We start from the raw sequence: 15,926 nt of genomic DNA, 5'->3' as shown, positions 1-15,926 counted from the left end.
TTGGTGGCATTTTTTCTAGGAAATTCGTCTAAAAGAAAAACCCCAATATGCCAAGCTTTACAATGCTATGAAAATCAACCTAGAGTTCAATAATTGTAAGTTATTTGAGGGGGAATTGAGTATTTTTTAAAAACGCTCTCTTCAGAAGCCTCCCTCAATTCTGGCCTCTTCTATGCCCTTTCATTGGCTCATGCTCCATCATCTTTTGGCTTAGAAGCCTAAAATGGTGCATTTCAAAGATTGTCCTCACAGGGGCTCAAAAGATTTCTTTGTGGGATTCAATTTGGTGACTCTCAGGCACAACAGGACATGGGACTTAGAGTTGGCGATTCTCAAGCATGGCAATATCGAGGCTTCGATGAAGGTGTTGGACAAAATAACACCCAAATTAACACCTCGTCTTTAAAAAGTGCTCCTCCTATTTGGTTTGTTGTTTTGTAGAATTCCCTCTCTACAATTGGAGGTGGTGTTTTCTCTGCAAGGGTCTAGTTTCCTTTTTTGTGCTATACTAGTTAGTATTTGCAGTTTGAGCTCGACTCTCTCCTATTTTGAATTTTGTGGCGTTACAGTAAGTATAATCTGGGTAGGCAAATCAAGCAATGCTCTCTGTCTTTACATTTTGTATAGAATTACTGTAGGGTTTGGACACAAATTGAGCCATGCTCTCTCTTAATGTACTATATATTTTTTTCATAATTAATATCGTGCTTTACCCAAAAAAAACTTGGAAAAATTAGAAGATTAAAAAAAAAAATTATTGTGAGATTAACAGATATTAAGGAACAATTACTCATTTATCATCCTACCACTTCAACTGCTCTTTACAGATCATTATAATTCTCATAATGGATTATTGAATGTGATCCATGAAAAAGTAATTATACAATTGAATTCGGAAATCTTAACATTAATCTGCTGCCTCCGAGTAATTTATTGATAACTACGAAACATTTGAACCAATATAAGAAAAAGAGGCAGATTATTCTCGTGAAGAATGCAGAAAGAATCTCATAATAGAAAATCAAAGACCTAGCTGCCACCGAGCTTCTTTCTGATTGTGTCCACTTCCGTATCGTTAATCTGGAATGTCTTGGCCAAAACAGTGTTGGGAATTGCTGGATTGGAAGCAAAAGTGGCCAAGGGAATGATAGAGGTACCGGGAGCTTGACTGTCAAGAGCTGCTATGACAGAGACAGGGTCGTTTCCTATGTTCTGAACAAAGTGTATGAGGCCCTTGGGGAACAAAAAAACATCTCCTGTTTTGATGTCTGAGGAGAAAAGCTTGTTGCTTGTGTCCACAAACCCAACTCTCAGATTTCCCTGCAGAACGAAGTATAATTCAGAGGCTCGTGGGTGATAGTGAAGTGGAAGAACTGCTTCCACTGCAAGATCTACGCGTGCCATTATTAACCCTAATGTGTTTATGCCAGGGAGAACATCTGTTGTAGTGGCAATCACACTTGCTCCGAATGGACTGCTTGATGTGTTTCCCGGTGTGTTCAAAATGGATGTAGTAAAGTGGTTTGCAGAAGCGTTGCTGGGATTAATACAAGGCAGTCCATTAATGAAAACTGTTGAAGAGGAAGTATCAGCTACACAGAAATCCTGCAATTCATCTGGATCTGCACTGATTGTGGGCACTAGTAAGAGCAATATTAGAGAAACCCAGAAGTATGCCATTGAGCTTTTGGAATATGGAAGAAGCAGAGAGTAAATTGGAACAGTATTGACCACCTTTCTGGGTTTGTGTATATGTATGTTGGATAAGTGAATCTGCATCACTCGTTGGAAATTATGGCCAACCTTTTTATAGAAGATTTTGTTTCTAAATTTGAACGATCTGACAACAGTTTAAAACTTGATTTGGTGTGAGACCCGCATTTTGAGGATTTTATCTAGTAAACGTGATTGTTTTTCTTTTTGTCATTCATCTGGAAGGCCTTCAAATAGTTTCTTTCATATTATATTATAAATGGATTTCTTTTTGCTTTTCTCTTGCGGGATTGAAACTGTTCCTTGCTGCTATTTGGATCATGACAATTAAGGATTGTGAAGGTCTGCAATTTTGGAGAGTTGATTGTAGAATTTTATTGGCCAAGTTTTGGTCTGTGTATAGCATTGGAGTTTCAGCTGTAACTTAATTTGTTATATGGAATAATATATGGTGTAGGCAATTGTTTTTTTCTGTTTTTAAAGAATATAATTTTTTTTTAAAAATAGGCTTAAATATTTATCTAGTATAAGATAAAGTTGTTGCCTTGATTTTTCAGAGTTGTATGTTTTTAACAGATCTATTATACAATGTTGAATAATAATTCTATCCATTCTTAAATTTAATAGAAATGGTTATGATTATTGAAATATCAAGATGATGACTCTTTTGACAAAAAAGTTATTTAATAGAATATATAAATTAGTTATTTTAGACAACTGATCAAAGCACTCTTGTCATTTATGATAGAACAACTAAGAAGGATGATAAGAACAAAATCTCTCCTCTTATTTTATGTTCAAACGACTCTAAATAATAGCTTGTTTACAAGAATTGTAGATTCCAAGATAACCATACACTTGTGGAAGACTCTACAAGAAGATTAACAATATAATGGTCAAGTTTTAAATCTTCAAAAGATAATTTTAGAATTTCAAGATACAAGAAACTAAAGTTGTTGTCTTGATTTTTCAAAGTCGTGTTTTTCTTTAAAGATCTATTAAATAATGTTGAATAATAATTCTCTAACCATTCTTATATTTAATAGAAATGACTATGATTATTGATCATTTTGATGAAAAAATGATAGTTGAAAAAGTAAATAAATTAGTTATCTTAGACGACTAATCAAGGCAATCTTGCATTTTATGATAGAGCAACTAAGAAGGATGATAAGAACAAAAGCTCTCAACTCTTATTTTATATTCAAACAACTCTAAATAATAATTTTTTAATAAGAATTGTAGATTCAAAGATAATCATAGATGTGTAGAATACTCTATAAGAAGAATAATAAGATAATGGTCAAGTTTTAAATCTTTGAGAGAATTTGAGAATGTGAAGGTGCAAGAAGCTAAATTTGTTGTCTTGATTTTTCAGAGTTGTATGTCTTTCGTTAGAGATCTACTACACAATTTGTTGAATAATAATTATCTAACCATTCTTAATTTTAATAAAAATGACTATGATTATTGGAGCATCAACATGTTGACTCTTGAAAAAAATATATAAATTAGTTATCATAGACAACTGATCAAAGCACTCTTGTAGTTTATGATAGAACAATTAAGAAGGATGATAAGAATAAAATCTTTCAACTCTTATTTTATATTAAAATAATTCTAAATAATATCTTGTTTCTAAGAGTTGTAGATTTAATGGCAACCATAAATGTGTGGAAGACTACACAAAAGGAAAACAAGATAATGGTTGGTCGATGAGATCATGGGAGTATGTTGGCGATTTAATAACATCATATTTATAGTCTCCTCACTAAGTGATTACCAATCTACTAATTAAGGATTCTTACCAATTTACGTATTATTCATAGCACCCACATGTTGGCGATCTAATAACGTTATATTTATAGTCTTTTACCAATCAGCTAATTTGGGATTCTTTATTAAATGAGGAGAGCGAAATGGTGGTGTTGAAGTGGAGTCTATCATAAGCTTTATTAGTATTTCCTTGTGTGTTATTAGGAAAGACATGAATCTTCATGGAAACTAATTTTTGTCATCGTGCATGAATGGCTAACTGGTTGAGAAGATAGAAGACTAACATTGTAGATATCGAAGAGAAAGAAAAAAGTGGGATTAAAAATAAAGAAAAGAAGTCAATATTTCAATGTTCATAACATATTATTAAAGTCAAGGAAGGTAGGATGAATGCAAGGGATATGATAAGAGAAGTTCTACAACGTCATTATTTTCAAAAGAGGCACTAACGAGGATACGTGAGACTTCAGCAAGGGTTCAGTGAAGGATGAAGGGTGCATTTTCAATTTGAGGAGAATCTAGTAGATAGTAAAAGTGAAAGAACAAATGGTTGGATTCATTTCTCGTTACTGGTTTGGAGCTATCGGTGTCTAGGATGAAAGCTATTCTGGAGTCTTTTATTATTTCATCAAGTAAAGGTTTGAAAAAGAGGTTATTTTTTTTTTAAAAGCAGTGAATAAGCATTGGAAAATTTAGAAGCCGCCCACCACATAAATCATCAGTCAATGTCTTCGGTGGGATATGTCTATTGGTTTTTTTTTCTATTTCTCTAGTCTAGTCTAGTTTCGTTTTCGGATTTTGTGATGTTTGGTTTTGGATGTCTGTTGGGTTTTGTTCTTTTTTGGCAGATAGCACTTCGGTTTGGGGTTCTCACACCTTGTGAAACCTTGGGTTTCTTTGGTTTAGTGGCTATGTAATGGTTTGGGCCTCTCTTGGTTAACCTAATCAAAATAAATGGTTGTGTCATACATCATATAATGAGTATTAGTAATCGAATCTTTTGTTGCTATCCAAAAGTATTGCAAATATTTTGTGAACAGATATAATTTAGTTTGGGTTGTAAGTCCAAAACAAAAAAAAAAGAGATTTGTTTGTCTTTTAATTTGTTATTTTTTCCTAAGAATTTTGTATATTGTTATTTCAATACAATTTATTGTGTGTTTTGGGGTACCTTTGTTGACTAGTCTTAGTGGGTATCTCAACTAGGATTGTATTAGTTTGAAATAAGAGTCGTTTGTTCATTAGGAGTTATGGGTGGAAACATGGTCTTAGCTTATGAATGTAAATTAAGATCTCAAATCTCCACACACAACCATTGGGAACATAAATAGCTTCGGCTACAGTCCTAATAGGAGAGTTGAATGCTTGGGATCTTTGTTCCTCTTGGGGATTGAAATGGAATTGAGATGAATATATGTGTTATCTAGGTTTAATCATAGGAAAATGATCATTCTCATAAATAACAATAAATTATAAAATAGAAAGAAAACATAGTAAGCTAGATATAGAAACAAGACACATAAAGAAACCTATATTTGCAAACTAAGGATGAAAGTACTGGACTAGTGTGTTACACACCCATTTTGAGGGTTTCTAACTTGAGATAAAGGACAAAAAAATGCAATTAGGACGTCTTATGGGTCTGTCTCCTAAAAATATAGCAAAAATAGTTACACATGTACTGAGTGCACTAGTCTAAGTCTTTTTACCTATTCAAATGTCATCACAACTTGTAGAAATTTTCTCTATGCTCTTGTAACACTTTCTTTATCAAATCTAAAATTGCAAACACAAAAAAAGGGAAGAAGGGTTGTCGTATATAGGTGCTTGCCTAAAAACCCAAGGTTGGTATTTCCACCTCTATAACAACTAATGGTGACGTAAAAGAGAGCTTGTCTGAGGGAGGGCAATGGCTAAACAATAATGGAAATGCTGAAATTCATAAATATTACCTCAAATATGAGATCATTGGCATGAAGTCTAACACAAGACTTGTTTCTTCTTAAAATATGTTAATGCACAGTTTTAATGGAGAAATACATTGTGATTGACCATATTTGTTGTAACAAATATGTATGCTTGAATATTTTTCTCCTTGATTGCAAATATGTGCTCAATTCGCTTGTCCTCATAGGATGTGATTGAATTGTGTAGGTTAGATTACGATAGTTTAAAACGAGAGAGGGAGTTGTATTTGGATGCAACTTACACCTTTTTAAATTTAATTTTTAGGGAAGGATAACATGCAAGGGAAAAAAATTGCTACTTGCATAGTTGACATTCATATTTCAAAACTTGGGGCCAAAATTCTTGGACATGGGTCATGGGCACCCTAGTCCTTGTAATTCCGGCCATGAAAAATATTATGAAGAGGGTAATGCACCAACTTTATGGAAATGGCCTTGAAGCTAACCACAATCAAGCAATAATTAGGTATACATTAGGCATGACAACCAAAGTGGGTCCAAACAAAGTGTCAAATAGGAAAGGGATATAATCTACAACATTACATTTAGCCCCCATTTTAGTAGGAGTACTTATGCTTATACTCATGGTAAAGTATGGAGAAGCAAAAGATTATTCATCAAGGCATCAAAGAGAAAAGAAATAATCAAGCTTGGAAATGTATAGAACACAAGACTTAGAATCTTATCAATCTACAATATCAAGACAAAAGGAAAATATAAAGTGGGCAATATTATCAACATTGGTAACACACATGGATCATCCAAAAACATAACGTATAGCATCTCAAGCTAGTAGGATCCATAAAAACTTAGTAGGAGCCATATCAAAAAGACAAGGAATGACATCTAGGACTAATAAGATCCTCAGATATTTACTAGGAGTCATGTAAAAAACACACAAAGCATGACCTATAGGACTAGTAATATCCTCAAATAATTACTAGGAGCCATGTCCCCAAGGAGTCACAAGGCTAGCAAGTTGTGTTATTCTAGATGGATCATGAACAAAGAATATATCACAAGGGCTAGCAAGTTGTGTTATGCTAGGTGAGCTTCATTACAGTGTTGATTACAAGGCTAAGAAAAATTCTCTATTTGCTATGTATTTTTGGTAGGATGTTGTAAAAAGGCACTGTAGTAGCACAAACAAGATCATGGCGTGTTGTCAAAGTGTACAACCAATCTTGTGGTTTGTGCATAAAAGTGAACTATATAGAGGAATGTATGCCCCCACCTTAAAGTAATTGTGTATGCCAACTGAGAGAATTTTTTTTAAGGTAGTATACATTTAAAGACAAGAACAATATCACATACATAGAAAAGTCAAGGCAATATCACATACAAAAAAGACCACGTAAGGGGTTCAAAGGTTTGGGATCAATATGCACATAAGATAAATAATGTATATTAATATGATTTTTTTGCATTAACCTCATACCATAAATATAGTGGAACTATGAGTGCAAAGAAGAAAGAGCACATAAGAAAGAACAAAGGACTTTTGGGTCAAAATGAAAGAGATGTAAATCCTTAATGTTTTGCATTTTTGCCAAAAGACAACACAAAATCATATTTACAAGAAAATCACATTTACAATATGACATGTATATGACAAAGTGAAGAATGAAGAATCAAGATACAAATAGAAGAATACTACAATAGGGTTGATCTCCTTGTGCCAATAGAGCCTCAAGGTTCATCCAAAGAGAGACTAACAAACAAAAGGCACACCAAACAACACATCATGTGGAATCATATTACATGCAATAAAAAACATAAAAAAACAAATAGGTACAACACATATGAGGTAGTCTACAACTAATCTTTCACCTCCCAATCATGCTCATCATGATACAGTGATGTAGAGCAATAAGATAAAGGAGGTATGGTTTGCATAGCATAAAAATTAATGTCTATTTTCAAACATGGAGTATTCTCAAAGGAAGGATTACTATGCCTAGTTCCAAATATGTCGGTTGCCTTCCAAAAATTACTACAATCAACTAACTCAGGTTATAAAAAGAATTCTAGGAAAAATGGGGAAAAAATGGGCCTATGTCTACTACTTCTTGGAAAATGTGTATACAACCAAAGGACAAGGGAAAGTTAGGAACCATAGATCCATATACTTAAGGTATATTATTAATAACTAAATGGATTATTAGATCCTTAGAGAGAGATGCTCCTCAAAAATGCCTTTGTCGGGCACTCTTGGGGTACTATCAACTGGAAAGACAAGATTATTTTATCTCAATACTTAAAAACTCAAGGGTTTGCTCCCTTTAATTCTATTTGGAAATCTTGGTAGTCTACTTGAACAAAAATAATTTTAGCTTGATCAGTCTTTTAGTCATGTGATAAGTTTTCCTTACTCCTCTATTTGGTGGAATCAATTAGTAAAACAAAATGGCAACCTGCTAGGAACTATTAATGGACTTAAAGAAAATAACCTATTCAAAAAATGCATTTGAGTTTTTTGGGATTGATGGGACCCCTCCGCCTTCTAATGGAAACAATGTCATCTTCTTAAAATTGAATTCCACCTATCTCCATTTGATATACAACCAATCATTTAAATACAACAACTTATTACTCCTAAGATTCTCATTTTTTTATCCTTGGAATGTCATGGTGATAGGGTTCACCTAGCCTGCTCAACACTTCTCCAAGTTGGTGTTGCTCAATTTCACCAACTCACCAGGCCTAGTGGCTTCCTAGACCATCAATTCCTTCTCATTCTCTTCTAGGGATTTTTATTACTCACTCCAAGATGCTTACTTCAAGTATCTTTGCTAGGAAACCTACCACTTTGCTATGTTTCTCATATGCTCAATGATGGCTTCTTGGCTCAAAATCATCAAGTTGCCCTCTAATGGTCTTGAGATGTTGCAGAGGTGTAGAGGGTTCTTCTCTCATTTTTTTAGATGGTTTCAAGGTCCATTTGTGGTTTTCTATCCAAAGGTTTCTTACCGATTTCAAAAATTGGTCTAGAAAAGGCTACAAGGGAAAGAGCCCAATTAGGCCTCCTAGAACCGGTTTTTGAGGTCTTGGGTTAAAAAGATCCAAAGGACCCCAAAAATAAAATGGATTTTATTCAAATATTCACTCAACCCCAAACTATTTTAGTGGTTTTAAGCTTCCAACCCTTCTTTTCATACAAAAACCCCAAAATGAGAATTTCAAGGGCTTCTAGGCACTTGACTGGCAGCAGCAAGTAAATCATCTCTTTGGACATTCAAATGGAACTCCTGAGGCTTCCTCCTGCACAAGAATACCTTTACTAACCTATTACAACTTCCCAAAATATTGGGACTTTCATTTACATTCACCTCTGCAATTTGTACTAACTTTTCATCTTACCAACTCTAGCCAAGTTGCTCCTGGGCTCGCCTAGGGCAAGATGTTAAAAATTTCAAATGACACTTTCAGAAATTCTCCTTTTATATTTAAATTTTAAAATTGGTTTCCTACCATGTCCCAAAATTCCATGATGAACACACAGTGGGATTTTATGGGGCACCCATTTTAGCGAAAACTGCTAATTACAAGCCAAAACTGGCTACTTGTGAATGAAATCACCTAAACAGTAGTTAAAGATAAATAAAAATCTTGAAAATGAACAGAATATCCTGAAACACACTAATAAACCTCAATCCATCATTGGATTCATGGATTCAGTCCATTACACCTTCAAAGAATGCAAAAATTGACAAAACCAATGAAAAGTGCAGTCCAAAATCTTGTATTTTGCTTATTGCTTCCAAAATCCAAGTACACTAACCTTGGTAAATGTGTAAGAGAGGTTTTTTATATAGTTACCACATTTGGAATCCTTCCATGGCATTGAGAGAGCCCTATCTTCAATGTTGGACCAATTTCAGGACAAAAATTGTCATGACAACTTTTTGCAACTTTGTGTTTTTTCCACTTTTGGCCTCTCCAACTCATGAGACCTGTTATAAATAATCACATATGGCATTTAAAACATTCCTAAAACCTATTTATCCCTCTCAAATGCTTTTACCAACTTTTCACACCTTTGACCAACAAAAAGGCCAAAAACCTACTCAAACACACTATTTACACAAAAATGCAAACCTAAGTAAAATGAACTCAACCTAGGCATAAATTGACACTAAATAATCACTCTTGGACCCTCCTAGATTTATTATTCACCACTGACTTGGCTAGGGTCATTACAAGCGAAAATTTTCAAAATAAGAAAGCTAGGACCTAGGTGCTCCTGCACCATTCTCCCTAACAAAAAGAGATCATGTCGCCTCTTGAGGAATCGGTGTTGGATTAATACCAAGCTTCTAAAAATTTGAATCCATCCCCCATGTAGCCTCAGTGTCATCCATACCCTACCATTTAATGAGGTGCTCCCAATAGGCTTGATGCCTAGTCTTCTTGGCAATTCTTAAACTTAACACCTTCTCGGCCTTAAGATTAGTCTTGGCTGGTAACTGAAGGTTATGTGTATCATCTAAAACCTCTGAGTGGTTACATTCTTCTCCTTGGATTGGCCCCTTGTATGCAACCAAGTCTGCTATGTTAAAAATCGGTGACAAGCCTATGTCACTAGGTAGATCCACCTTGTATTCATTTTTACCATACTTGGATAGAATGGCACATGGACATATCCTTCTCATTTGTAGCTTATTTGGTACTCCTTTCTGTAGCCTTGCTTTGTTAAAGTGCACCATCACAAGATCTCCCACTTGAAATTGTAGATTTCTCCTCTTTTCATCAACTTTTTGTTTGATTTTGCTGGTGTTCTCCGTCAAAGCTTGCCTAACTATTTCATGGACCTCCTTCATGGATTGAACAAAGTCCTCTACATATCCACTTCTGATTGCTACACTTCCTAAATCCCTCAACTCAAAAAGGCCTCTTGGGTGCACACCATAGACTACTTCAAAAGGGCTTTTGCCGGTAGTCCTATTTATGGTGTCATTGTATGCATATTCAGATTGAGCAAGTACTTGATCCCATGTCTTCCCATACTCCTTGGTAAGGAACCTCAATAAGTTTCCCAAACTTCTATTCACCACCTCGGTCTGGCCATCTATTTTAGGATGGTAGGCTGGTCCAAAAGAAAGATTTGTGCCAAGCTTTTGCCATAATGTTTTCCAAAAATGACTCATAAATTTGGAGTCTATATCTCAAAGTATACTCAATGGTAAACCATGTATCCTTACTATTTCCTTAAAGAACAACTGAGCTATGTGGCATGCATCATGAGTGGTCTTACAAGGCACAAAGTGAGCCATTTTGCTAAATCTGTCCACAATGACATAAATGTTGTCATATCCTTGTTTTGTCTTTGGTAAACCTACCAAAAAATCCATGCTAATGCATTCCCAAGGTCTACTTGGTATGGGAAGAGGTTGATACAAACCAACATTTGTTGAAGTACCCTTAGCTTTTTGGCAAACTATGCAAGTCTCTACATACCTTTTGATATCTTGATTCATCCTTGGCCAATAATAGAATCTCTTAACCAACTCTTGAGTCTTATTGACTCCAAAATGACCACTAAGGCTGCCATTGTGTTTTTCTTGTATATGATTTTCCCTCATTGAGCCTTTAGGCACACAAAGTTGTCACCTTTGGACAATAGCCCGTTTTGTAAAGTGATGTCTGAGTATTCACTATGGAAATGATTTTGATACTCCTTGAATACTTGGTAGGCACTTGAGAATTCTTCATCCTCTGCATACAAATCTTTAAAACTATCCACACCTATTCTTCTCAACTGGATTTCTTGGACTGTCAAGAGCCTCCTACTTAGTGCATCAACTACCTAATTTTGCTACCTTTTCTTGTGCTTAATGGTGAATGTATATGCTTGCATATACTCCACCCATTTCATGTGTTTGTGACTGAGTTTGTCTTGGGAATTCAGAAAACTCAATGCTTGGTTATCTGTATACACCACAGATTCTTTGGGTAAGAGATAGTGTCTCCATTTTCTCAATGCTTGCACTAAAGCATACAACTCAAGGTCATAAGAGGAGTATTTCCTCTTGGCATCACTTATCTTCTCACTATGGAAGGCTACTGGTCTTCGTTCTTGACTTAGGACAACACCTACTGCAATATTGCTTGCATCACACTCCACAATGAAAAGTTTCTCAAAACTTGGCAACACTAGCACTGGTTGAGTAGCTATCTTCTCCTTCAAGGTTTCAAAACCTTTTTTTGCTGCTTCATTCCACTGAAACTTGGTCTTCATACCACCTCTAATGGTTTCTAGCATTGGGGCACATATAGCACTAAATTGCCTAATGAACTTCTTGTAGTACTGCGCTAGTCCATGGAAGCTTCTCACCTCTATTGCTGATCTAGGAGTAGGCCAATTTACAATGGCTTCAACTTTGCTGGGATCCATCTTGAGGTTTCCTTGAGATAACACAAAACCAAGTTAAACCAACTCCTGCTTAACAAACTCACATTTCTCCAAATTCATGGTTATCTTTTCATCATATAATCTTTGTAATACATCTTGTAAATGACTAATATGTGATGCTCTATCCTTACTGAAAATGAGAATATCATCAAGATATACTACCACAAATTTACCTATGAAGTCCTTCATCACCTCATTCATGAGTCTCATGAAGGTGCTTGGAGCATTGGAGAAGCTAAATAGCATTACAAGCCACTCATAAAGACCTTCTGTAAAGCGGAAAAATCGAACCCTAGTTGTTCTCCCCTCCCCAACTCCAAGGAGAGAGAAGGAAGGTCACTAGGGTTGATGGTTTTCACTTAGGAGAGACTTTACATTCAAAAGAGGGGTTGAAACCCACAAGATCCAATCCCACACAATGTAGGATTGGATTCTAAATGAGTTTCAAGGGTTAAGACATCAAGGACACCCTCTTTTGTAAAGAATGTAGATAGAATGATTGAACTAGGAATGCATGTAAAGTAAGAAAGATTCACTTATAAACAGAGATAGGGATACGGGATGAAGCTACAGACCTGGAATTAGCAGTACAATGTCGAGATGGTGCTGTTCTGCAAATTTGAGCAAAAGTTGACGGGACGATGGCGCCCGGCGTGCACACGGTCCTCCGAAAAATCCACGAAACGAAGGGGGATCTGCTCGTCTCTGCACAAGGATTCCAGATCTTCAATTACAGCCACGTACCTGCAACCTACACACAGAAAAGAGAGGATGATTGGGGGGTTAGGGATTAGGGGTTTGCCTTTAGGTCAAACCCCAGTTTTGGAATTAACCAAGAAATGAGAATGCTGTAAATGTAAATGTCTGTAATGTAAACAAGTACTGATACCTTGCTGTAAGAATGTTCGTATTCTTACATGCAAAGGTGTAATGTATGTTGTATGTAATGTGTTGTAAGTGGTCTCCTCTTCAATGGTTGAATCCTTGTCTTGAATGCAACACTTAGCCTTGAATGGAGACTAAGAATGCTCAATTGCTTGAAGGAATGCTTGAATGCTTGAATGTTTGAATGTTTGAATATCGCTTCCACCTCTTGCCCTTGCTTATTTCCTTCCTCTCTTTCTAGGAGAGGAAAATTAGTTTATATACTTGTCAATTAGGGCTGAGAGACTGATTTTTCCGACCCTAGGCCGACCTAGAAGCATTATTTTCCAATTTGCAAACTTCAAGACCCGATGCCCAAAAGGAGACCGGGCCCAAAATAGGGCCAGGGACTAGGGCGCTGGGCGCCATGGTCCTGAAGGACCAGGGTGCTGGGCGCCATGGTCACACCTCCCGGGATAGCAGGGTGCAAGGAGGGATCATGCCAAGGTGCAGAAAAATGCAGTTTTTGGTGTCACAAGCAGGTTTCGGGGTCTCCATTCAGGTTCAACGTTGCGTCGCCATTGTGAAGACCCAAATGCAGTCAAAATTGCAAGTGTCACAATTTTAGGACGCTACACCTTCAGTAGTCTTAAATGCAGTCTTCCATTCATCACCCTCCTTAATTATAATTTGATGATAGCCACTCTTAAGGTCAATCTTGGTAAAGTACTTGGCTTCCCCTAAAAAATCCTTTAGGTCTTCTATTCTAGGAATAGGGAACCTATATCTCATGGTTATCCTATTTATGGCTCTAGAATCAGTACACAACCTCCAACTACCACCTTTTTTTGGTGCCAACATGGTAGGGACAGCACAAGGGTTAATACTCTTCCTAATTAGGCCTTGGTCTAAGAGCTCTTGGATTTGCTTGGCAATTTCAACGTTTTATTGAGGAGTCATTTTGTAGGCTACTTTATTAGGCAAGGATGCTCTGGGAATGAAGTCTATTTGATGCATTTTGGAGGTAAGGTGGCTGGTTGTCCTTCACTTACTATACCTTTGAATTTCTTCAACAAATCTTGCACTTCATTTGGTAGAACTTGCTTCTCTTTCTTGTCTTCCTCTTTAGGCTTCATCACTATTGCAAACCCTACACCTTCACCTTCCTCAAGTGTCTTCAAGAACTTCTTTTCACTCACCAAAAGGACATTAGGACCTACTGCCCTTTTTTCACCTTCCTCAAGGATAGACTGAATCTTGAATGTGACTCCATCTTTCTTAAATGAGTATGCATTCTTGGCTCCATCATGGATAGCTTGTCTATCAAATTGCCATGGTCTTCCTAATAGAAGATGGCATGCATCCATGGGTAGGACATCACATAGTACATTGTCCTTATACCTTCCAATGGTGAAATCCACCTATGCTTACTCATTAACCAAAATATGTTGGCCTTTGCTCAACCAAGTGACTCTGTAAGGATTTTTGTGAGGAATCCCTCTTCTAACACTATGTTGCATGTGGATCCTAAATCAATGATTACTTTGCATACCTTGTCCATTATTTTGCATTTGATTCTTAACAAGGACCTTCTTTGGCTTGGTTCTTCACTGACCAGTTCCTTGATCAAGGTTCTTCTTATCATCAAGTTGTCACCTACCTTTGACTCTAAGGCAACTTTTGATGTCTTTCTGCTTGAAGACTCTTCCTAAAGATAACTCACTCTTCTCTCACCACATTGTGACTTCTCTGGACACCTATAAGCTGGATGACCAAGTTGGTTACAATGGTAACACTTCATTGTTGCAATGTATGAGGAACCTCTACCTTGGCCACTGGATCTTCCTCTAGAACCATTGCTTGATCCCCTTCCTCTATTGTATCCCCCTCTACTAGTGCCACTCTCTTGTTGTTGTGTGAGTTTAGACTCTCCATGTGTTCTTTGTTCAGAACTCCTTCCTCCAAAGCCTCCCCTATGGCCTCTATTATCCTTTCCTCTACCCCTACCCCTATTGATGCCTGACTCATGTCTTCTTTTTAGTTTCTCCTCCACCTTAAGGGAAATTTGAAAGGTTTGATGGACTATTTTGGACTCATCAAACTAATTTATTCTTAGATGTTCCACCGTAGTCCATTGAGATACCTAGCAACCTTGAGACTTTCTTCCTCAACTACATGAGGTCTATGGCTAAGTTTGTGAAACTCTTTGGTGTAGCTACTAACATCAAGATCTTCCTGCCTTAATTTTAGCCTCTTCCTATGAATTTGCACTTCATAGTCATTAGGGAGATAGACTTCTTTGATTTTAACTAACATCCCTTTCCAAGAAGAGATGGGTGCTTTGCCCATTTTCTTCCTCTCATCTTGTACAAACTGCCACCATGTGAGAGCAGCGCCCCTCATCATGGACTTGGCTACCCTAAATATTTGGGCTTTAGTTATGTATTCACACTCAAAGTGGTCCTCCATACCTTCTATCCATTCTAGGACCACTTCCACCTCCATCTTGCCAGTGAACAATGACAATCCTTCTAGTGACTTGCCACTCAAGGCCTTCAATGCCTTCAACAAAGGTTCTTTCTTTAAGATAGGATCAGGTTCAGGTTTCTTTTCTATCTCTGCCACTTCTTTACCCTTTCCTTCTACTCCTTCCAATTGTACATACACTTCTTCTGCCTTGGTCTCAATATCACCAAGCTTACTCTCCAATCTTTCCAAATTTTCCTTCAGGAGCCTAATCTTTTCCTCCCGATCTTCCACTTTCCTTGCCAATTCAGAATTGGTCACCATGCTGTCTCCAACTGAAAATCCTGACAACAAGGACATCAACCTTACTAGCCCAAATCTTTTAGGCTCTGATACCAATTTGATAGGGTTCACCTAGCCTGCTCAACACTTCTCCAAGTTGGTGTTGCTCAATTTCACCAACTCACCAAGCCTAGTGGCTTCCTAGACCATCAAGTCCTTCTCATTCTCTTATAGGGCTTTTTCTTACTCACTCCAAGGTGTTTACTTCAAGTGTCTTTGCTAGGAACCCTACCAATTTGCTATGTTTCTCATATGCTCAATGATGGCTTCTTGGCTCAAACTCATCAAACTACCCTCGAATGGTCTTGAGATGTTGCAAAGATGTAGAGGGTTCTTCTCTCATGTTTTTAGATGGTTTCAAGGTCCATTTGTGGTTTTCTGTCCAA

The 15,926-nt window shown here is 36.7% G+C and overlaps 1 protein-coding gene across 1 annotated transcript; it reads right to left on the bottom strand.

Moving 5' to 3' along the window:
* Positions 1–1,029: 1,029 nt before the first annotated feature.
* Positions 1,030–15,522, bottom strand: LOC131026803 (germin-like protein subfamily 1 member 1). The gene is made up of 2 exons (XM_057956780.2): positions 15,279–15,522; positions 1,030–1,640 (listed from the first exon to the last, which is right to left on the bottom strand). Exons 1-2 carry the CDS (start codon positions 15,520–15,522, stop codon positions 1,030–1,032), a joined length of 855 nt encoding a protein of 284 aa, XP_057812763.2.
* Positions 15,523–15,926: the final 404 nt, after the last annotated feature.

This window comes from Cryptomeria japonica, chromosome 1, assembly GCF_030272615.1.
Source record: "Cryptomeria japonica chromosome 1, Sugi_1.0, whole genome shotgun sequence".
In the NCBI taxonomy this organism is placed as follows: Eukaryota; Viridiplantae; Streptophyta; class Pinopsida; order Cupressales; family Cupressaceae; genus Cryptomeria; species Cryptomeria japonica.
Note: the sequence above shows the minus strand (reverse complement) of the source record. Positions and strands in the feature narration are given on the sequence as shown.